General features: G+C 35.3%; 1 protein-coding gene across 1 annotated transcript in view; it reads left to right on the top strand.

Moving 5' to 3' along the window:
- Positions 1-25488, top strand: part of LOC150098390 (nuclear hormone receptor FTZ-F1 beta-like) — a 164420-nt gene that overhangs the window by 111094 nt on the left and 27838 nt on the right. The window contains exons 5-6 of the mRNA XM_090405189.1: positions 4702-5103; positions 17379-17555. Of these exons, the coding sequence (XP_090261315.1) occupies positions 4702-5103; positions 17379-17555 (579 nt within the window). The remainder of the gene's footprint in view (positions 1-4701; positions 5104-17378; positions 17556-25488) is intronic.

The following is a 25488-nucleotide window of genomic DNA, read 5'->3' as shown; positions in this document are numbered from 1 at the left end:
TTTATTTTAGGATGCTGGCTGTTAAGATGTGCTAAAAATGTGTGTAATGCATCTGGCTATGAGGCCAAATAGCAAACACATTGTTAACATAGCATTACCAGACCATTGGTTTAGTTGCTTGTGTTGAGTGCTTGATTTTCAAAATGTTCTTTGTAAAAATTGGCTAGTAGGAGGAATGCAAAGCAATCACATCCAGCTGTTTATATATTTTTCCTTTCCATAAGAAGTAACTGGAATCAATGTGAATTTGAATAATTCATCTATATCAGAGGGGAAATGTGGCTTAATAAGGTCAAGAGTCTCTGCCAAAGGTATGTTAGTGAACAGTGAAATAATGTTAAGGCCCACTACAATGTCAGAATTTGTCAGGATTAAATTTTTATTCAAGTTTTAAAGTGTAGTGAAATTTTTTTATAAAAGAGAGAGAATTAGTTGCCTGTGAGGAGGAGGGGAAAGTGATTTGGATTAATGTTTAGCCATTTTGTAGGTAGGGCTGGGCTGTCTTTGCTGTCATATATCCTGGATGGTTTGACATGAAAGAGGTCGAAGTTTTTTGGTAATCTGTTTGTGACAAAATGTAACTTTTTTTTTTTAAGTTTATTTTTTTCTTTTGAGATTTGGTAGGATCCCAATCTGTGATCTGATAAGTAGAGGATTCCTTAAGGAGATTCTTCATTTTTCTATTATGATCCATTTTGTCCATAATAACAGTAGCATTTCCCTTTTCAGCTTTGATTTTGAAAATTTTTTGTTCTCTTAGGTGGAATGTTATTAGCCCTTGCATGTGGGAGATCATAGAAATCATGTTCCACAATAGTCATTATTTTCAAAACTGGTACTGTTTCAGGAGTGATGGCAAAATTATGTCCTCGATCAAGTGCATTGACAGTATCTTCTGACAGCGCCTTTGAAGAAGGATTCACCACTATTATGTGCTTTATATACAACCATATTTATTGAGGTTTGGGTAGTTCCTTAAGGTTGAGGCAGATTCCAGGAAAATTCTTGAATTTGAATTTGCTTCTGTGGAGTAAGATGGCCTTTTTCCATAGTATCTTGTGGTAGGATTCCAAGACATTATTGGCAAACTACTCATGGCTTGTTGACCATTCCTTATTATGGAACCCCCCCCCCTGCATGGAACCTGACAGGTCTAGGGACTGGGTCTGATCTTTGTGATATGGGATATGAATAAGGGATGCCAATTTTTTATATGGTCTAAGTGGTTATAAGGTTTTTTTTTTTAGAATTTTTTTTGTCAGTTTTTTAGATGTGCCTCGGATATATGGGATGGTAATAGATTTGGTGCAGTCTGTTCTGGAGGGGAGAGGTGTGGTTTTGGAGTTTTAACATTCCTTGTATTCAGTGGAGATTTGCCATTGGCTAAGAGAGTGTTGCAATGTGTTCAGTGTGAGGGCATTATTATCAGAGCTGATCCATTTTGCTCTGTTGTATAGGTTTTTTTAATGATCCCATATTGTTAGGAGGTGGGGGGGTGATATCTCCAACAAGGAATATGAAGCACTAGCTGAAATCAAGAATAACAAAAGAATTATTATTATAAAAGCAGATAAGGGAAATTCCACTGTAGTTCTTAACCAAAATGGTTACACACACGAAACTCTATTTACCACAGATCAGTTTCTGGTCTGTGGTAAATAGTAATTTCCACTGGCCTGTGGAAATTACAAATAAACTTAAACTATCCAATTCTAGATTCTCCTCCTCCTCCCCCAAATATACTGGCTGCCAAAAATTTACAAACAGAATGTATCATTTTTCCATATTGTGGATGACATTTGCCCACATACAAACTATTAGTAGTCACTCAACATACTGGCAACACCTCTTCACACATTAAAAACTCTGCCTGCTTTAAGCCACTATTGAAAACCTAAACTCCAATATACTGACATAACAGTCAGTTTTGACATCTCCTCTCTATTCACTAATGTTCCTCTGAAGGATTTTATATCTTATCCAAGCACAGTTCCAAGAAAATTAATGTTTTATATACTGAATATTAATATGGTAATGCATTTTTTTAAAATCATTGATTGTGAGTGTGTTCAGTTAAAAGTGAAATAAGTTAGATAATTTCTAAATCCAAAATAAAAGTGCAAGAAGTCAAAATCAACAAAATTCAATTTTTTTTTTTTTTAAACACAAAATTTGGATTCAGACTTGTTGAGTTTCAGATTCATTATCAAGTCATAATAAAAATTAAAAGACTCACTGAGTCCAGGTACTCAAATCTGAAAAATCCTAGCTGTTGTTACTAGATGGCAAATAATTTTTTAATGTCAGAAGTTTAGAATCTTTCTCACTGATGAAAGATTCTAAACTTTTAGCAATTTAGTATTCTAAGTTCAGGGTTAGATAACTAAACTCCTTCTCTAGAGACCAAACATAAAATTTTGTTTCAGCTACTTCATACCTAAGTAAGCAGGATTGTGGTCTCACAACTAGCACTAGAAGACATAAATATCTGTGCCCATGGTGGGATTCAAACTTTAGTCTTTCAGTTGAAGATCAGATATGCTATCCATTTGTTGCAACCCATCCTGTGATTTTACAGTATTGTAAAAAATTAAGCTTTTTTTAAAATCAAATATGGCAAAAGTAAACGACCGAATGCTCTTAATGCAAAACTGTCATTCCAGTTAAGTATACAGTTGACCCTTGAAGGAACGTGGGTTTGGATCTGCACAGTTCAAATTTTTTTTTCTTAGAGATTTCGACAATTTGAAAAAATTCACAGACAAACTGCATAGCTTAGATATATCGAAAAAATTAAGAAAACATTAGATATGTCATGAATGCGTAAAATATATGTAAATATTAGTCTATTTTATCATTTACCATAAAATATACACAAATCTATTATAAAAAAAAGTTAAAATTTATCAAAACTTACACACACACAAATACTTACATGGCACCATCCACAGTTGAGAGAAATGTAAACAAACTTAAAGATGCAGTATTAAATCATAACTGCATAAAATAACTGTTAATTTATTAGCATAAAATAAAAAAATTATAATGATTCATTCATTAGTGTATAGGCTAGGCTATTGCACTAAGGCTACCATAAAGCAATCATATTGCTGCACCATTATCAATGCATAAATTGTTACGGCAATTAAATATGTATTTCTTTATCGCTTTTCATTTTTGATGTCTAGTGTTAGTACTACATATAACATCTGCAGCATTTTGTATCATATAAGAAAATATTGATGTAGGTACTGACAGATGGACAATTCGTCTTGTAAACAGATGATGTAAACTTATAGTATCGATAAATACAGTACAGTACAGTATTTATCCTGTACTGTAAATGTATTTTCTCTTCTTTATGATTTTCTTTTCTCTAACTTACTTTTATTGTAAGAATACAGTATATAATACATCTAACATGCAAAATATGTGTTAATCAACTCTTTATGTTATTGTTAAGACTTCCAATCAACAGTAGGATATTAGCAGTTAAGTTTTTGGAGAATCAAAAGTTATATGTGGATTTTCGAATGATGCAGGAGGTTGGCACCCCTAACTCCCGCGTTGTTCAGGGGTCAACTGTATTTTACAGTATCTTCTCACCATTGTTGCTGCTTTGAAAAGATATTTATGTACAATCACCCTATCATTTGTAGGGATAGCATTCATTAAGATTTCCAAGATATTAGTGTTATTATATCACAGTGGCCTACAAGCATATAAATCAAATTAATATGGTTCTTCAGTTCCTTAAGCTAGCATCTGTGCTTAAGGGATTGAAGAAAAAATTCAAAGAATTACAGTTGCTAGCCTTAAAATTTCTTTATTATCTTGTTTTAAAAGAAATTCACAGCAAACTATCCACAGTAACAGACTATTCCCATGGTCCCTGTGAGTTTGCTATAGTGAGAGTCGACTATACTCTAGATGATCTGATCTTGTTGTGAAGGTTAGTTTAAGTTTTAGCATAAGTGAAAGTTTCATTCATATTATTTTTAATCCAGAATGTAGTTTCTACAAAGTTTGTTACATTGAACTATTATTTCAGTACTTTGTATTTGATATTTTGATTCATTGCATAGTATGCAGTCTACTCTCTAAGCCCTGTGCATTCATGGCTGTACAGTAATCATCACACTCCCGCACTTAAGATTTAATTTTTTAATGCACTTAAGATAGTCTTCTGCCCACTGTAAAAAATGATCCACTGATGAAAAGTGTATTTTGTTATTGTAGTATTAAAGCAGCAGTGGATCAGTAGTGTATGATTTTTAAGTTTGACTACTAATATGTCAAAGCATGTAGTAAAATATGTATGCATATATTTTATATAATTATATTTTCAGTTGAATAAAAATATGTAACTTCTCTTTTTTTTTAAAAAAAAAAATAATTTTGCAAGCTCATAAATATAAAGTATGTTGTGCACTTTTGTTTTTCAGAAATCACTACCTGAGCTCATGGTTGCTCAGGTCATACCAATTGCTGATCAGGAGATATTTGCTTTTGTAATTTAGAGAGAATGTTGATAGTATGCATGAATAGTTACAAGTGATAACATGTAACACTGTTTTGAAAAATTTTTAGCTTTTAGTTTTTATGAGAGATGAATTAGATTGTAATTTTGATCCTAGTTTCTAATTGAAAAAATAAAAGTGGTAAACTTATGTTTTTTTTTTATTCTTATTATTTTTATAGCATCCAGTGCTTCTGCAGCCTCCAGTGCATCAGATGAGTCTAATACTAGTGATCTCACAAGTCCAGCTAGACAGCATTCAGCAGATAATAGTAGTGAAGAAAATAGAACCCCTTTATTTGCTGATGTTCCTCAGGGGACGCTGAGCATATCTGGTGCTTCTGGAATCTCTCGTCAGCAACTGCTTAGTGGACCTTGCCCTATATGTGGGGATCGTATATCAGGTTTTCACTATGGTATATTTTCATGTGAAAGTTGCAAAGGTTTTTTCAAGCGGACAGTGCAAAATAAGAAGAATTATGTATGTCTTAGGGGAGCTAATTGTCATGTTGCTATAAGCACAAGAAAAAAATGCCCTGCATGCAGATTTGATAAATGTTTAAAGATGGGCATGAAATTAGAAGGTAAGTAAAATATTGTTTGTGAAATCATTCCGCATTCACTGTAGTTGATTCACTTTAATTTAATTCTTTTACCATCATCTCCCACTATAATGAACTCATGGAATCAAAGGAATAATTTGTTTGTTATTTATCATGATAAGCCTTCAAGGTTGTTTTAATGAAATATCCTTTAAAAGCTTATAATGGTTCTACAGTCAGCAAAGTATTAATGAATTAAACTTCCAAATAAGGTTCATCTCTGAAAATATTTACTACATAACCATTCCTTATGCAGAACATGTTGTTTGTATGATAAAAAAAAGTTTTAAATTATTACACTTCCTTCTCTTCATTTAAGTTGACTTCTTTCTTTCCATTTACTTCAAAGAGATTTACCCACAGTTTCTTTCAGAAGTTTGTAGAATTCATTGTTTGCATAATTTAAATGATTATGGACAAACTGGCCAATCAGCAAAAATAAAGACAGAAGATATGGATAATATCAGATTTCACCAACATGGACGATCAGGACTGTGGATCATGTCCTGGCTACAAACCACACAGTAGAGTAGAAACATTTAAAGAGTCTTGTGAAGTCTTCCTGCATCAACCACCCATAAACAGTGTGTAGAGGCTTAAGTGCTGTGAGGACATCATGTTGGAGGCTTAATGGATTTTTTACAACACTCACAAAGAATTAAAATAGAATTTAATACTCCTATATTTCGTCCTAGTCACTAGGACATCTACGGGGATTACAAAATCAATTAATGTAACATATGCACAAATAACAAACAATACTAAGCCCAACCACGTGGGTGACACTAAAGTCCTATCTAGGTAGAGCCATAAACAGGAATGATTTGTTGTCTATCTTGGGGATGTCAGTCCACAATAGAAATATATTTTAAACAATCACTGTGCTCTCCTGGACATGTTTGTCTAGAGAAGCTCACATTCTTCAACTTTCATCATATTGTAGTTTTTTTTGTGTGAGTTAATTTTATATTATTAGAAGTACATATTCCTCAGTTGTGACTGGATGGATTATATTGTAATTTGGTATTTAGAATTACAAAAATTTATTCAGTGATCTTATTTTCATTTTGGTCTGACCAATTTTCCTGAATTTAAAGGTTTTGAAATTATGCAAAACACTAACTCAGCTCTGGATGGATGAAATTTCATAAAATTTGATGGGGGAAAAAAATTTATTAACAATCATAATAATTTAGGACATCACTCACTTTGTTTTTTTGAAGGATTTTTTTTATAACTAAAAAACACTGAGCATTAACAAGATTTTTTATTACTCATTAATTGTAAAACTCATAGCAACTAGATTCACTCATTACAAAAAACCTGATGGTTTTTAAAAAAACACAAAGATTAAAAGAAAACAACGATTTGGATAGATTGGCAGACTTGGCTAAGGAGAATGGATGTCAGTTTAATGTGGCAAAGTGCAAGGTTATGCATTTTGGGGTGAAATGATTTATCAGCAGTATACCACATTGGTGGAACTGTACTCCAGGAAATTGACGAAGCCAGAGACTTGGGGGTGTTAGTGGATTGGGAGTTAAAGTTAGGGGGGTACATAGCAAAAGTGGCTAAAGCAGCTCATTAGATCACTTGGTTACTGAAGAATACTGTTACGAGCAGAGACATATGAAGAGACTGAAGACCCAACTGTTGCTAACAGAAAGGAAAGATGGAGCTCAACCATCCTTGACTCGATTTAACCACATCTAGCCGGAAAAGCCAGTCACTTATGAGAAAAATAGGTGGGGCAGAACCAACAACACACAAAACAACAGAAATAACTCCTTATCAAATGGCTAATCATTTATTGAAACCCTCCAAGATACGTCCCAGCTCTATCAGGAAAATTACTGTGCAATCTTCCATCAGAGACAAATCCTGAACATGGGCCCCGAGCTTCCTGAACTTGTACACCCAGTATCTCAGGAAGAGGTACAGGTAGCCTTAAAACTCACCAAGAATGGCAAGGCTGCAGGAGTGGATGGTATCCTCCCTGAGTTTCTAAAGCATCTCAGTCAACAAGGCCAAACATGGTTGGCCTCCCTTTTCTCAGAAATTATAATGACTGGAAAACTACCAAATCTGTGGCAGGAAGCCAAAATAATTACCGTGCCCAAACCAGGGAAAGATCCAAATGATGTGAAAAATCTGTGACCTATCTCCTTGCTTTGCTCCACCTTTAAGCTCTTTGAAAGAATTATTCTCCTTAAAAGAATTTCACCACTCATTGAAAGAGCACTCCCTATTGAACAAGCTGGCTTCAGGCCGGAAAGAAGTTGCTGTGACCAGGTCCTGGCCCTGACAACACAGATTGAAACAGGCTTCCAGAAGAAACTTAAATCTGGAGTCACTTTCGTTGACCTAACATCAGCTTATGACACAGTCTGGATCAGGAATTTCCTCCTAAAGCTAGGAAATATTATAAGGTGCAAAAAAACTTTCCAGCTTTTTGAATCCATTCTCTCCAACAGAAAGATCCGGGTCCATATTGGTGGAAAAAAAGAGCAGGCCCAGATTCCTTCACAACACATTGCAAGATATAACAATGAAAGAGCTGAAATTATTGACAGAATGGAGACCTGCTGATGGCACTAGAAAATGCAGAGGACCAATAAAGAAATGGAAAAATGAAATTGAACAAGCTGGCTTCAGGCCGGAAAGAAGTTGCTGTGACCAGGTCCTGGCCCTGACAACAACACAGATTGAAGCAGGCTTCCAGAAGAAACTTAAATCTTGAGTCACTTTCATTGACCTAACATCAGCTTAACAGTGGACATCCAGATTGAAGAAGGTGGAAAAAATAGTTTTTGTTATTAAGGAAGCATCTAGTTTTTCTAACCATTGTTCCCAGTGATGCATTATGCTGTAGATTGTGAACTGTTCATGGGTATATTTGTTTTAAAAAAATTATATCTAAGGCTTAATGCAAAAATCCATCCCATCTCATCTATCTTTCTTATTAGGTTATGGCCTGTCATTAATTGTAATTAATGACAGGTAATTTAACCCAACAGGTAATTAAAGCCCAAGTAATTTAACTGTCTAAATAGCTGAAATATTTGTTATGATAGGTTTCACGGTATAAAAAGAACACAGATGGTTAAGCAAATAACTATTTATTAACTTAAAAGCTAATATTTCGCTGGTAATATATCCAGCATCTTCAGAGCACACAACACAAAGTTTGTTACAAAGGCAAGACAACCACAATCTGGTGTAACAGTGGGACAGTATAAGTGATTGCAGCATGCAACATAAGACTAAAGTCCTAATATGGCGCCATCTAGGTTTAAAAAAAAAAAAAAATCAAAGTTTTGAAATAGTAGTCCAAATGATAAAAAATCAAAGTAATAAATATTAATTTGGTCTCAGGATAACTGTCTCCCAAATCTTTGGTAGATTTATGCAGCCATACTTGTTAAGGTTTGGGGTATGTTTCAAGGCTTCTGTTGATTCCAGGAACAACCTCTCTGACTTGTAGAAGCTTCTGTGCAAAACTTACTAAATTCACAATTTCCCCCAGATATATACCAGCTATTTAAATTCACAGTACAGGCAGGTTATTTTACATGGAAAGGGAAAATATACAAACAGTTAGATGGGACAGCTATGGGTTCACCTCTTTCTCCCCCCTTAGCCAACTTCTACATAGAACATCTGGAAAAATTAGCTATCAACACAGCCACTCTCAAACCTAGCCTCTGGCTACGCTATGTTGACGATGTGTTTGCCATTTGGCCACATGGCCCAGACACATTGAATACATTTTTAGTGCATCTAAATAGCCAGCATCCTAAAATCCACTTTACAATGGAACTAGAAGCCAATGACTGCCTGCCTTTCTTGGACACACTGGTCACATGTCTTCCAGAAGGTTCCTTATCATTTTCTGTTTACAGAAAACCCACACATACAGGGAGATACTTACACAAACAATCACACCACCACCCTTCTCAACAATATGGTATCTTAAAAACACTAACCCATAGAGCTAGAGCAATCTGTTCCAATGACATTGCTCTCACTGCTGAACTTTCTCACCTACGTCAAACCTTCTTAAACAATGGTTATAATCCCCGTAAAATAGATAACATACTAAATGCTACCCATAAATCCCCTCTATCTACCACAGAAGACTACAACAAAACAATCACCATCCCATACATTAAAGGCACATCTGAAAAGATATCTAGGGTGCTTAACAAACACCAATTATGCACAGTATTTAAACCTTATAAAAAATTAGCAACTCTCATCCGTTCACCTAAGGACAAATGCACTCCTTTATCACATCCTGGTGTCTATGAAGTGCCCTGTTCCTGCCATCAAGCCTACTACGGACAGACAGGAAGAAATGTGGACATCCACCTCAGTGAACACAAAAAATATATCCGACACTTTCGCTATGGTAAGTCGGGTCTGGCAGACCATGCTTTGGATACCCCTACACACAGGATCAATTGGAAAGAAACAAAAGTAATGCACAGAAGCTTCTACAAGTCAGAGAGGTTGTTCCTGGAATCAACAGAAGCCTTAAAACATACCCCAAACCTTAACAAGTATGGCTGCATAAATCTACCAAAGATTTGGGAGACAGTCATCCTAAGACCAAATTAATAATTATTACTTTGATTTTTTATCATTTGGACTACTATTTCAAAATTTTGATTTTTTTTTTTTTTTTTTTTTTTTTAACCTAGATGGCGCCATATTAGGACTTTAGTCTTATGTTGCATGCTGCAATCACTTATACTGTCCCCACTGTTACACCGGATTGTGGTTGTCTTGCCTTTGTAACAAACTTTGTGTTGTGTGCTCTGAAGATGCTGGATATATTACCAGCGAAATATTAGCCTTTAAGTTAATAAATAGTTATGTGCTTAACCATCTGTGTTCTTTTTATACCGTGAAACCTAACATAACATGTCTGACGAACACATAAGCCTATCCACGCATATAGCTGAAATATTTACTTCTATAAATACTCTGTTGAGAGAGAGCAGATAAGTTTTTTATGTTCCTGCCTTTTTATAATTTTGGTCTTTTTATTGTTTTTTTTTTTTTTTCATTCCGAATTTGTTATAGATATTATTCTATTTCGTTAGAGAATCCTAGCAACTTGCACTGAATATGTTTAGAGGTATATCATCTGCATAAAGCAAAGAGGTAAGTTTGATATCTCAGATCTATTATCAGGTTTACTGTAATTTTCCTTCATGTTATGATCCACATACACGGCTTGAAAAGAAGTCATCAAATACCATCCTGGACTGTTGTTTTGTGGATATCCCTTGACCTCACATGACGCTCCAGTTCATTCCACAGATGTTCATAGAGTTGAGCATTGTGATAACATTCATGTCCACAAACCACGCAGTTACAGCAGCAGCCTTATGACACAGTACATTATCTTGCTGAAAGAGACAATAGGCAATTTTGTAGAAACACCACAAAGTTGGAGGCATTGCATTGTCCAGAATGTTTAGATACCTCTCAGAGTTCAATGTTTGTGGCACCACAGAGGTCCAAGGCCAAAACAAGAAAAACAGGACCATACCATCACATCAAAATCTCCGTATTTCATAGTTGGGGCTATGCACTTTGGTAAAAGACTTTCAGTGATCATCTGTCACACCCACACGTCCATCTTCTTGGTAGAGGGTGTAGTAGGATTTGCCACTTAATAACACAGCTTTCCAAGCTTTCAGATCCCACTGTACTTGTCCTTTTTGCCACTGAAGATTATGCTGCATGTTGGTTCAGGTAATGTGGAGCTTGCATATTGCCTCCCTACTATGTAAACTATTGTTGTGAGTCATCATCATCAAATTCCTGTCATCTACCCTCAAGGGATGTAGAGGATATTGATAGTACTACATGAAAAATTTAAATCATTACTAACTTCTTATCTACAATTTTCCTCCAAATCAGTCTGTTACTTGTCAAGACTCCAACATTATCAGATCTTATATTTCTATCGTCTAATGCACTTTGTACCTTATCAATCCACCTATACCTTGGTCTTCCTCTGGGTCGTTTTCCTGCCAACCTGGCGGAGAACGCTTGTTTTGCTAATCTTTCCTCGCCCATTCTGTCTAAGTGACCATACCATCTGAGATTAGATGTTAACAATGTCAAGTTCTTTCCTAATATCCTCATTTTTAATATGATATTGCTATTGATGCCATCTGTTCACTTCACTAATCTTTCTCAGGAATCTCATATCTGTAGTCTCTAGTCTTTGGTTAAGTGTTCTGACCTAGCTCTCAGATCCATAAGTTAAAATTGGTTTGAACACTGTCTTGTATACAGCTAATTTAGTGTTCTGACTAATTTCTCTCTTATTCCATATGAATTTATTCAATTGACTTCCCACCATACCAGCTTTGCTAATTCTGTTGTCTATTTCTATATTTAATTTACCATTTTCAGTAAAAATCGTGCCTAAATAGCTGAAATGTTTTACTTGTTCCACAGGTTCTCCATTCACAACACAGTTGACATTTTCAATGATTTTGCCTATTTTCATTGTCTTTGTCTAGATATTGCTGACGTTTATACCATATCTATTACAACAGCTATTCAATTTAGTCAGGGAATCTTGCAGACTTCTGGCAGATTTATTTAGAAGTATAATATCATCTGCATAAAGCAAAGAGCTGAGATTAATATCTCCAATTTTGATATCAGGTTCATAGTGTGATTTCTTCATATAGATAATGAATAACAGAGGGGATATGTACATCCTTGTCTGACACCAGATTTAACATTAAATCATCTTCTTGTACTTCCTTCAATTCTAACTGCTGACTTACAATTCATTGCTTGATATAATGTCCCATTCACACCATACCACTGTAGCTTTTGAATAACTTCTCTCTTAGCACCTTGTCATATGTATTTTCCAGATCTACAAAACTTAAATACAGATCTTTGTTTTATTCCCATGATTTCTCAACTATTTGTCCTAAAGTGAAAATTTGATCCTGACAGTCTCTGTAGTGCCTGAATCCAGCTTGTTCTTCACCAAGCTTCCCTTCCACAGTCTTTCTCAACCATTTCTCAAGTATGCTTACATAAATCTTACCAGGAACACTTAGTAGGGAAATACCTCTGTAATTCTGACATTCAGTTTTATTTCCTTTTTTTGTATGTGAGTACTATGAGAGCTCTACTCCAGTCATCTGGAATTCATCCATCTGTCTATGTCTTCTGAACTATGCAGTGGAGCCACGTTAAGACTTTTATACCTCCATACTTCAGCATTTCTGGTCAAATATCATCTACTCCAGCTGCCTTTCCACATTTCAGGCTTTTGATGGCTTTTTCTAATTCACATATGGATATGTATTCCTGATTGCATGACTGGTCAGTAATTTTTTACCACTGTGCTGTCACTGCTTGTTTCATTTAGCAATTTTTCGAAGTAATTACTCCATACATCGAGGAAATCTTTTTCTCCAGTTTTCATGTCGTCTTTATCATCTCTATTTCTTTTTACAGCACTCTTTCCTCAATTTCTGAGCTTCTTCAATAAACTTCAAAAATATCTTGATATTTATTTTCTGTGTTCTTACCAAAGTCTTCCCATGACTTTTCTCAAGTATACTTACATAAATCTTACCAGGAGCATTCAGTAGCGAAATACCTCTGTAATTCTCACATTTTTTTTTTTTTTTTTTTTTTTTTTTTTTTTTTTTGCTTGTTTAGCTAGTTTTATACAGTGTTTAGCTTTGTTACATTTGTCTCTGTATTCTCTAAGAGCACAAGCTGACTCATTTGCCTGATCCTTTGATATGCTTTCTTATTTTCCTACACTGCCTCTTTAACTTTCTGTGTCCACTATGGAGTTCTGAGTTTTCTACCCTTGCAGACAACCTCACCACATGCCTCTATGGCTGAAGCAATCAATCAGTCAATGTTTTCTTCAGAATTTGCAACTGAATCTCTAAGCTTTGGTTATTGTTCTGAAACTCTTTCATTTTTTTTTGAATAATGTTTGTGTATTTTAGGTGACAGTTCACATCTGAGAGCTGCTCAACTTTTATTCACCTTAAAACTTTCTTATATGTTATTCTTTTTGATATAAAATTTAATTTTATCCTGCTCAAGACTAAATAGTGATCACTTCCAATTTCAAATCCTCTGTACACTCTGGTGTCCTGCACCTGGGAAAAAACATCATTATCAACAATAATGTAGTCAGTGAGACTCCTTATTCCTTGCCTTTTCTTTCCATATGAATTTGTGCACATTTTTATGTTGGAACATGGTGTTAGTAATAACCAGTCCATGTCCTGAGCAGAAATCCAACTGGTATTTGGCATTGTTATTAGTTTTGCTCTTTTCTCCAAATTTTCCAAAAATATTTTTGTATGTCTGACAGTCATTTCTTACTCTGCTATTTAGATCCCCAACAATTGCCAACTTTTCATTTTTCATTGTGTGAATTGCTTTCTCTTAAGTCTGAAAAAATTCATTCATTTCTAGTCTTTCACGCCTCTAATCTTTCTCAGGACTCTCCTATCTGCGGTCTCTAGTCTTTGTTCAAGTGTTTTACTTCTGACCCAGCTCTCAGATCCATAAGTTAAAAACTGGTTTGAACACTGTCTTGTATACAGCTAATTTAGTGTTCCGACTAATTTCTCTCTTTTTTCATATGAATTTATTCAGTTGACTTCCTACCATACCAGCTTTGTTGATTCTGTTGTCTATTTCCATATTTAATTTACCATCTTCAGTAAAAATCGTGCCTAAGTAGCTGAAATGTTTTACTTGTTCCACAGGTCCCTGATCACAACACAATTGACATTTTCAATGATTCTACCTATTTTCATTGTCTTTGTCTTTTTAATGCTGACCTTCATACCATATCTATTACAACAGTTATTCAGTTTAGTCAGGGACTCTTGCAAACTTGTAGTGGATTTATTTAGAAGCATAACATCGTCCACATAAAGCAAAGAGCTGACATTAACATCTACAATTCTGATATCATGTTTAATACCACTTTCCTTCATAATGTGGTCCATATAGATAATGAATAACAGAGAGGATAATGTACATCCTTGTCTCACACCAGATTTAACATTAAACCATCTTCCTGTACTTCCTTCAATTCTAACTGCTGACTTACAACTCAAATACAGACTAAGTATTGCTTGATATGATGCCCCATTGACGCCATATAACTGTAGTGTATTGAATAGCTTCTCTCTTGGCACCTTGTTGTATGCCTTTTCCAGATCGACAATACTTAAATACAGATCTTTGTTATATTCCCATGCTTTCTCAACTAATTGTCGTAAAGTTAAGATCTGATCCTAATAGCCTCTATTTGGCCTGAATCCAGCTTGTTCTTCTCCAAGCTTTTCTTCCACAATTCTTCTCAACCGTTTCTCAAGTATACTGGCATAAATCTTGCCTGGAACACTCAGTAGGGAAATATCTCTGTAATTCTCACATTCAGTTTTATTTCCCTTTTTATATATGGGTACTATTAGAGCTCTACTCCAATCATCGGGAATTTGTCCCTCTGTCCAGGCTTTCTGAACTATGCAGTGCAGCCACTGTAAGACTTTTATATAACCATACTTCAGCATTTCTGGTCGAATATCATCTACTCCTGCTACCTTTCCACATTTCAACCCTTTGATGGCTTTTTCTACTTCACGTATGAGTGTTTTTTACCACTGTGCTATCACTGCTTGTTTCAATTAGGAATTTTTCAAAGTAATTACTCCATACTTCAAGGATATCTTTTTCCTCCTGTTTTCATGTAACGTTTATCATCTCTAACTCCTTTTACAGCACTCTTTCCTCCATTTCTAAGCTTCCTCAACAACCTCCAGAATATCTTACCACCTTCTTGGTATTTATTTTCTGTTTTCCAAAGTCCTCCCATGACTTTTGTTTAGCTAGTTTTACACAGTGTTTAGCTTTCTTACATTTGTCTCTGTATTCTCTAAGAGCACAAGCTGACTTATTTGCCAGGAATGTTTGATATGCTTTCTTCTTTTCCTTCGCTGCCTGTTTAACTTCCTGTGTCCACCATGGAGTTCTGATTTTTCTATCCTTGCAGACAACCTCACCACATGCCTCTCTGGCTGAATCAATCAGGGTTTTCTTCAAGGTTTACCACTGAAACTCCAAGGTTTGGTTCCTGTTCTCAAACTCTTTCATTTTTTCTTCAATAATCTTTGTGTATTTTAGTCTACAGCTCACATCTGAGAGCTGCTCGACTTTTATTCGCTTTAAAGCTTTCATTTTTTTCTTCAATAATCTTTGTGTATTTTAGTCTACAGCTCATATCTGAGAGCTGCTCGACTTTTTTTTGCTTTAAAACTCTCTTACATGTTATTCTTTTCAATACGAAATTCAATTTTATCCTGCTCAAGACTAAATAGTGATCACTTCCAATTTCAAATCCTCTGTACACTCTGGTGTCCTGCACCAGGGAGAAGACATCACTATGAACAATAACATAGTCAAAACAGACTTTTCTTATTCCTTGCTTCTTCTCTCCATGTGAATTTATGCACATTTTTATGTTGGAACATGGTGTTAGTAATAACCAGTCCATGTCCTGAGCAGAAATCCAACAGGTATTTGCCATTATTATTGGCTTTGCTCTTTTCTCCAAATTTCCCCAAAATATTTTTGTATGTCTGACAGTCCTTTCCTACTCTGCTATTTAGATCCCCAACAAGGAGCAACTTTTCCTTATTCATTGTGTCAGTTGCTTTTTCTAAAGTATCAAAAAATTTCTCCACTTCTACCTTAGTAGAACCTTCTGTGGGACCATAGGCACAAATGATATTCATTGTCCAATTCCCCATTCTGATATTTGCCCAAATCAATCTACTTGTGACTGACTGCCATTCAAGAAGATTAGCCTTATATTTTGTGTTGAATACTATGGCTACTCCTTCTTTTCCTTGATTGTCATTTCCTGAATATAACATTTTGTATTTATTGTTCAGAAAGATGTCACCAGTTTTTGTCTTTTTTGTTTCAGTCACTCCTATTATGTTGATCTGGTACTTATCTAATTCATCAGCTAGCTCCATTTCTTTGCCATTCAGGCTTCTTATGTTGATAGTATTGATCTTTAACTCCGGTGATTTTGAGTTGGGGTGTGCTTTCAGATATGTTCCAGTAGCTGACTTTTCGCTGTTCACCCTGGTTGTCTGGCGAAAATAACGGGGCCTTGTTTAACTGGGCAATGCCCCAGCCAGCATGAAATCTTGTTATGTTGTACCATCATTTTCTATATTGCTCAAGCCAATAAGAATACAATTTGGTCAGCTAAATCCCAAATTGCCAGCCGATCCTCATTCGTTCAGTATCCAGGTATATACCCAACAGGGCGCACCACGAGAAGGTGAGGATTGGACATTAGTTCAGAAGCCCTGGTCGGTTCTCTGCATTCCATTAAAGACTATCTGGAGGTCTCCTCTCAGTTATACAGCTTTGATCCTTAAGCACCCCCTGTAGGACCATAGGCAAAAAAAGTTTCATTGTCCATTTTGAAGTGAAGTGATGCAGTTCACTTTTAATTAAGTGGGATATTGAATTATCTGAAGTTGAATTAAATTGAAACGACTGTATTTGAAATTACTCTATATTGCATTTATTTCTAATATTCAGGATTCTGCTCTGTGCAAATGGAGAAACTATTTCATCATCATCAAATTCCTGACATTTACCCTCAAGGGGTGTACAGGATATGATAGTACTACATGAAAAATTTACATCATTATTAACTTCCTATGTACAATTTTCCTCCAAATCAATCTGTTACCTGTCAAGGCTTTAACATTGTCTGATCTTATATTTGTATCTTCTTTTTGCCATATCAATCCACCTATTTCATTAGCAATTAATCATACACAAGTGATGATTTCTAAAAACCTGATCTGCTGGTGAGTCCAGAAATGGCAAGTTAGGTGAATACATGATTCACTCAGCATTTGAAAAGTTAACCAACCAAAGGCACTAATGCACTAATCAATAGACACTTTGCATCCACGTATTTATTGATGGGTAAATTAACACATCATGGTTGCTTCAGTAGTTAATTGCATTAAATGAAACTTGCCTTTTTTTTTTTTTTCTGACTTATTTCTGTGTTGGCATATGATATCTGTAATATCATATACCTTAATTCAAATTGCTATTATTTTAAAAAAAGTATAAGAAAAATTGTTTTTCTTATAGTTGCTTTTCTTATTTTTTTTATTGTTACTTTCAAGCAATTCGTGAAGATCGAACACGTGGTGGACGTAGCACCTATCAGTGTTCATATACGTTACCTAACCAACCGGTGATTGATACACGCTTAACATCTTCTGTTGAATCTGTTGCTAACCCTTCATGTAGTGAAAATGCACATATCAGTCCAGAACAGTCCCCACAACAATCTTGTAAAGGTGAGTAAATTACTTTTTTCAATTTATATTAACACTCTGTTGACATTAGGGAATTATTTAAAAATATCTTTCAATCTACACGCACACACACTATAATATTGCAAATGGAATACAGGAAAATCCTTAGCTTACTCGTGGCACTAATGTCTTTATCTTGTTCCCACCCCATGAAAGGGTGGGAACAACAATTTGCAAACCAGTAGTACGTTTTGAAATGGGTAGGCTAAGGATATCTTTTTTTACTCTATTTTATAAATTTTTTATAGTTTTTTGTATTCTTTTAATTTATTTTTACACAGTCTGGAAACCCTGCTCTGCAGACCAAGCATGGAACATTTTCAAGCCACTTGAGGCCCTAATAAACAGGACAGTGATATCATACCAGAAGATGAAATCACAAACATCTTTTTGCTCTGTATTGTAACCTGGTTTAGTCTTTATCTTTGGAATTCAGTATATTAAAAATGTTGCACACACAACTACAAACTTCCCATTGATATGTGAAGCTACCTAAAATATTACTTTAGGTGGTAGACGAATTTCATCATCCAGTGTGATATCACCCCCTTGCATACTGTGGACACCTCAAATAGTTTGAAAAACTTCTCTGCTGGTCAAAAAGCAGGATTTCTGAATATTTAACCATTCATAGTATTTAAGTGTATGATAGGTTTCTACTTCAAGTATCGATATGTATTCCTGGCTGCATGCCTGGTCAGTGTTTTTTACCACTGTGCTGTCATCACTGCTTGTTTCATTTAGCAGTTTTTCAAAGTAATTACTCCATACTTCAAGGATATCTTTTTCTCCCGTTTTCATGTCACCTTTATCATCTCTAACCCCTTTTACAGCACTCTTTCTTCCATTCCTAAGCTTCTTCAACAACCTCCAGAATATTTTGCCACCTTCTTGATATTTATTTTCCAAATTCTTGCCAAAGTCTTCCATTACCTTTGTTTAGCTAGTTTTACACAGTGTTTAGCATTCTTGCATTTGTCTCTGTATTCTCTAAGAGCACAAGCTGACTTATTTGACAGGAACTTTTGATATGCTTTCTTCTTTTTCTTCACTGCCTTTTTAACTTCCTGTGTCCACCAGGGAGGTGCACATTTTTATGTTGGAACATGGTGTTAGTAATAACCAGTCCATGTCCTGAGCAGAAATCCAACAGATATTTGCCATTATTATTAGCTTTGCTCTTTTCTCCAAATTTTCCCAAAATATTTTTGTATGTCTCACAATCATTTCCTACTCTGCTATTTAGATCCCCAACAAGGACCAACTTTTCATTTTTCATTGTGTCTGTTGCTTTTTCTAAAGCCTCAAAAAACTCCTCCACTTCTACCTTAGTAGAACCTTCTGTGGGACCATAGACACAAATAAGTCTCATTGTCCAGTTCCCCATTCTCATATTTGCCCACATTACTCTACTTGAGACTGACTGCCATTCAAGAAGATTAGCCTCGTATTTTGTGTTAAATACTATGACTACTCCTTCTTTTCCTTGATTGTCATTGCCTGAATATAACATTTTGTATTTATTGCTCAGAAAGATCTCACCAGTTTTGGTCTTTTTTGTTTCAGTCACCCCTATTATGTCGATCTGGTACTTATCTAATTCCTCAGCTAGCTCCATTTCTTTACCATTCAGGCTTCTTACGTTGATAGCACCGATCTTTAACTCTGGTGATGTTGAGTTGAGGTTTGTTTTCAGATTTGTTCCAGTAGCTGACTTTTTGCTGTTCACCCTGGTTCCCTGGTGAAAACAACGGGGGCCTTGTTTAACCGGGCGACGCCCCAGCCGGCATGAAATTTTGTCATGTTGTACCATCATTTTTTATTTTGGTTTAACCAATAAGAATATAATTTGGTCGGCTAAATCCCAAATTGCCAGCCCATCCTCGTTCGTTCAGTATCCAAGTAGATACCCAACAGGGTGCACCACGGGAAGGTGAGGATTGGACATTAGGTCAGAAGCCCTGGTTGGTTCTCTGCATTCCTTTAAAGGCTATCTGGAGGTCTTCTCTCAGTTATACAGCTTTGACCCTTAAGCACCCCTGGAAAGACTGTGGATGGAAGAAAAAAAAGTGACTAACACAAAGTGTTTACCTACCAATCAGAATTAAAAAGCATTCTCCCACCACCTTGAAGCTTTTCTTAAACAAATAAATACATTGCAAGATTCTTCTAAATAACAAATACATGATGTTATATTCAGACAACAGTGATCAGGAAAAGGAAGGATTAGTAACTATAGTATTCAAAACTGAACATGAAGATAATCTTCTTAAATAGCAGGCAATATCAAGTAGAGTGATGTGGGCAAACATTAAAATGTAGATTGTACAAGAGATGTTCAGGTTCCACAGAAAGTTCTGTTGAGGAAGAAATGGGAAATTTTTTGAATTGTTAGAGAAGGCAGCTGATACAAAAAAAAGTTGGTTCTTGTTGGAGATCTTAACAGCAGATTAGGAAATAAATACCAGATATACAGAAATACTTTGGGAATATTTGGATAAAAGAGCAAAGTTAATAATAATGACAAGTACCTGCTAAATTTCTGTTCAGGACATGGAGTAGTCATTATTAATACGATGTTCCACAATAAAGATGAGCACAAATTTAGATAGAGAGAAGATGCAAGAAGAAATCAGAACATGAGAGTATATGGGGAACTTGAATTAGGAAGCAATCAGCATTTAGTTTAAGCAAGATAAAATTGAATATCATATTGGGGGTGTGGGGGGGGATGTTAGAAATTTTTAAACAGAATAAAACTTGGCCAACTTTCAGAGATGAACTCTTATATATACAAATATTATTCATGAAAAAAAAAAAAAAAAAATTACATTAGACAAATTCAAACCTTGCAAAACTCTGAAGAAAACATTGATCTGACTTTGCCAGTGGTGAAATTGTCTGCAAGGATAGAAAAATTGGAACTCCATGGCGGACTCTGAAAAAGTTAGAGAGGCAGTCATGAAAATGAAGAAAGCATATCGAAAGCTCCTAGCAATAAACTCAGCAGATGCTCTAAAAGAGCACAGAGAAAAATGATGGAAGCCAAAGCAGTGTGCAAAACAGAAGTCCTAGGAAGACTTTTGTAAGAATGTTATAATTGCTATTATTATTATTGTTAAGAGAGACCTCCAGGGAGTCAGGGACTAATTGAGAGAGGCCACATACTACATGCACCAGCTATCATACTTATTCTTGAATTCATTCGCACTGCTTGCTCTCACATCCAATGGCAATCCATTCCAATCATGTACTACTCTATGAGAGAAAAATCTAGCCCTCACTCCTTCTTAGCAGCATTCATTCTCAGCTTCCAAAGATGCCCTCTTGTCCATTCTCCCACCCTACATAAATTGAACAATTCCATCAACTGAAATCCTGTATGATCCTTTCAGAAGTTTGTAAGTCTCAATTATATCACACACTTCTTTTGTCCTGTTTGCTGTGTCTACAGTTTACAAATGCTCAATCTGTTTTCATTCCTGATATCATTTTTAACACTCTCCACTATATCAGAATCACAATGGAGACCAGACCTGTGCACAACAGTCCAAGTGAGGTCTTATCAAGACCTTGTAAAGAGGCAAAATGACATCCTTATCTTTACATGTGAACATTTGTTTCAGGATTGCAATTATCTTTATCATCATCAAATTCCTGTCTTGTACCCTCAAGGGGGTGTACAGGATATGATAGTGCTACATGAAAAATTTATATTATTACTAACTTTCTATCTACAATTTTCTACCAAATCAATCTGTTACCTGTCAAGACTCCAACATTATCAGATCTTATATTTCTATCTTCTAAGGCACTTTTTATTGTATCAATCCACCTATATCTTGGTCTTCCTCTGGGTCTTTTTCCTGCCAACCTGGCAGGGAACACTTGTTTTGCTAATCTTTCCTCTCCCATTCTGTCTAAGTGACCATACCATCTGAGATTAGATGCTGACAATGTCAAGTTCTTTCCTAATATCCTCATTTTTAATATGATATCGCCATTGATGCCATCTGTTCATGTCCCTAATCTTTCTCAGCACTGTCATATCTGCAGTCTCTAGTCTTTGGTCAAGTGTTTTACTTCTGACCCAGCTCTCAGATCCATAAATAGAAATTGGTTTCAACACTGTCTTGTATATAGCTAATTTAGTATTTTGACTAATTTCTCTCTTATTCCATATATATATTTACTCAGTTGACTTCCTACCATACCAGCTTTGTTGATTCAGTTGTCTATTTCCATATTTAATTTATCATCTTTGCTAAAAATCATGCCTAAGTAGCTGAAATGTTTTACTTGTTCTATAGGTTCTCTATTCACAATGCATTGATATTTTCAATGTATCTGCTTATATCCATTGTCTTTGTCTTGCTATTGCAATACATACCACCTTCATACCATCAAGGGAATCTTGCAGATTTATTTAGAACTACAATTTGGATATCAGGTTTAATACCACTTTTCTTCATAATGTGATCCATATAGATAATGAATAACAGAGGGGATAATGTACATCCTTGTCTGATACCAGATTTAACGTTAAACCATCTTCCTGTACTTCAATTCTATCTGCCGACTTACAACTCAAATAAAGACTAAGTATTGCTTGATATAATGCACCATTCACACCATATAACTGTAGCATTTTGAATAGCTTTTCCCTTGCGCCTTTTCATATGCCTTTTCCAGATCTATAAAACTTAAATACAGATATTTGTTATATTCCCATGATTTCTCAACTATTTGTCGTAAGTGAAAATCTGATCCTGACAGCCTCTATTTGACTTGAATCCTGCTTGTTCTTCACTAAGCTTTTCTTCCATAATCCTTCTCGACTGTTTCTCAAGTATACTTGCATAAATGAAGAACATACTGAATCAATCAGTGTTTTCTTCAGGGCTTGCCATTGAATCTCCAAGGTTTTGTTGCTGTTCTCAAATTCTTTTATTTTTTCTTCAATAACCTTTGTGTATTTTATTCTACAGTTCACATCTGAGAGCTGCTCAACTTTTATTCACTTTAAAACTTTCTTACATGTCATTCTTTTCAATAGGAAATTCAATTTTATTCTGCTCAAGACTAAATGGTGATCACTTTCAATTTCAAATTCTCTGTATGCTCTGGTGTCCTGCACCAGGGAGAAAATATCACTTTCGACAATAACATAGCCAATGAGACTTTTCTTATTCCTTGCCTCTTCTCTCCATGTAGATTTGTGCACATTTTTATGTTGGATCATAGTGTTAGTAATAACCAGTTCATGTCCTGAGCAGAAATCCAGCAGGTATTTGCCATTGTTATTAGCTTTGCTCTTTTCTCCAAATTTTCCCAAAATATTTTTGTATGTCTGACAGTCATTTCCTACTCTGTTATTTAGATCACCAAGAAGGACCACTTTTCCTTTTTCATTGTGTCAGTTGCTTCTCTAAATCCTCAAAAAATTCTTTCACTTCTACCTTAGTAGAACCTTCTGTGGGACCATAGGCACAAGCAATGTCCAGTTCCCCATTCTGATATTTGCCCACATCACTCTACTTAAGACTGCCTGCCATTCAAGAAGATTAGCCTCTTATTTAGTGTTGAATACTATGGCTACTCCTTCTTTTCCTTGATTGTCATTGCCTGAATATAACATTTTGTATTAATTGCTGAGAAAGACTCACCAGTTTTTGTCTTTTTTGTTTCAGTCACCTCTATTATGTCGATCTGGTATTTATAAATTTTCTCAGCTAGCTCCATTTTTTTGCCATTCAGGGTTCTTATGTTGATAGTGACAATCTTGAAATCTGGTGATGTTCAAGCAATTATCTTTTGCAATCATTGCAATTATCTTTTAAGTTGTATTTGCAATATGGCCCTTGAACAACTTCCTATCTACTAACACTCAAAGATCCCTAGCCTGATTAGTTTCTTCTAGCATAATCCCAGCAATATAATACAAAATTGGATATCTAATCACACCAAAAGTGAATGACTTTACATTTATTGACATCCATTATCCCATGCTGACAATTCCAGCCTATTCAAATCATTCTGCAAGTGCTGCATATCAGCAGCATTCCTGATTACCTTCTTATCTCGGCATCATCAGCCAGAAAAATGTTCTGGTGCTATTGAACAAAACTAAGAAATAGGGAAAGATTATTGTAAAAGGAATCGGAGATGATAATGGTACGTGAAAACTGAAGATAAAAAAATTATATTACAGGTGGCTGGAGTATTATTTTGAAAAACTGTTGAATAAAGCAAGTGAAAAAAGCAGTGGGAGAAAATATTCAAAATGAATGCATTGAAGAGTACAATCAATACTTGATTGAGGTTTTAAAAAAAAACCTGAAAGTTGGATAGACAGCTGAAGTAAATGATATTTTACTAGACATGTCAAAGTATAAAACATACTGGCTACACTGCATAATTCAGATGGTCTTGTGACCAATTGCAAAATATAATTGGTCACAAGGATTAAATTCTGGGTGATTGTGTAGATCTCTCTCTCTCTCTTAGTATCCATCTCTCACAAGAGAAGTAAAACTGAGAAAACTACAGAGGAAGTTTCCTTTTTGGTGTTTTCCAGGTAAAATTTATGCAAGAATACTTGAAGACTAATAAAAAAATTTGTGGAAGGGAAAACTTAGAGAACAACAAGCTAGCTTCTGCCAAAATAGAAATTGTAACGATCAGATTGTCAGTTTAAAACAAATACAATAGTTGTGATTATAACACTTGTCAGATTAAGTTTTGTAGATCTGGAAAAGGCAAGTGTTAAGGTACCAAGATAAAAGAGATTCAATTACAATCATGCAGTGCAAACATTATGTAAATGGGATGTTATATTGAGCAATACATTGTCTATATTTGAGTGGTAAGGCAGTAGTTCAAATTGAAAGAGACACAGAGGAAGATAGTTTGATGTAAAATCAGGTGTGAGACAAGGGCGCACATTACCTCCACTATTCTTCATCATCTATATGGAACTCATTATGAAGGAAAAGAACATTAGTCCTAATATCAAAATTGAATAGTCAGCTCAGCTCTTGACACAGAAAAAAATATCCAGAAGGTGACCAAGAGCTAGATGGATTGATAGAGTACAAAGTGCTTTAGAAGGCCAAAATATTAGATCTGATTATATTAGAGTACTGACAAATAGTAGATTAATTTGGAGGAAAAGCATTGATAGGGGGGTCAGCAATGATGTAACTTTTCATGTAGTACCATCATAATATCCTGTACTCTTCTGAGAGTACATATCAGGAATTTGATTTTGAAGGTGTTACCTCTTCTCTTTGCAACTCTGACCATAACCTTGTCCATGTTTCCTTTTCTACAAATCATCTCTCTCCCAGCCAGTCTTCATCTTGTGTCATTATACCACAGCAGTGCCAATCAGAATGTTCTTTGGGATTTCTCCACTTCTTTTCCATAGCTGATTACTGTTTCCATTCTCCTGATTGAAACACCTGCTCTGACTGAATATACCATATTGACTTGGAACAGGATGCATAATCCTTCCTGAATGTGGACTTTCATTCCCCCACTCCACACAATATCCCAGGCCACTATCCCAGTACTGGTTTTCCAACAAGTGAATGAAAAAATAATTTGAAGATAAAAATTTGGCATACTCTGAATGGGAATGGCTTAAATCAAAAATGCTAGTTTTGCTCTTAGCCTACCTTATGGCTCATAACATTTGTAAAAAAATAAATAAATAAAAATCTTAAAAAGACTTTGTCGATGCCAAATGCAAAACTGTCCTCCTGCTCGAATTTAATCTGAGCTTTCTGATCACTTGCTAAAGGTTAACTGTTGAGCACAACTTCTGTCCTTCCATGGTAACATCAAACCTAAAGATAAAGTCGACTTCCTGGTATTAGTCTTCTCTTGCAACTTGATGACCAAGGAAAATAAC

Source organism: Typopeltis vanoorti, chromosome 15 (genome assembly GCF_054136105.1).
Source record: "Typopeltis vanoorti isolate ZY-2024b chromosome 15, IOZ_Tvanoo_1.0, whole genome shotgun sequence".
Taxonomy (NCBI): domain Eukaryota; kingdom Metazoa; phylum Arthropoda; class Arachnida; order Uropygi; family Thelyphonidae; genus Typopeltis; species Typopeltis vanoorti.
The sequence above is the reverse complement of the archived record's forward strand: the minus strand, read 5'-3'. Positions and strand labels throughout refer to the sequence as shown.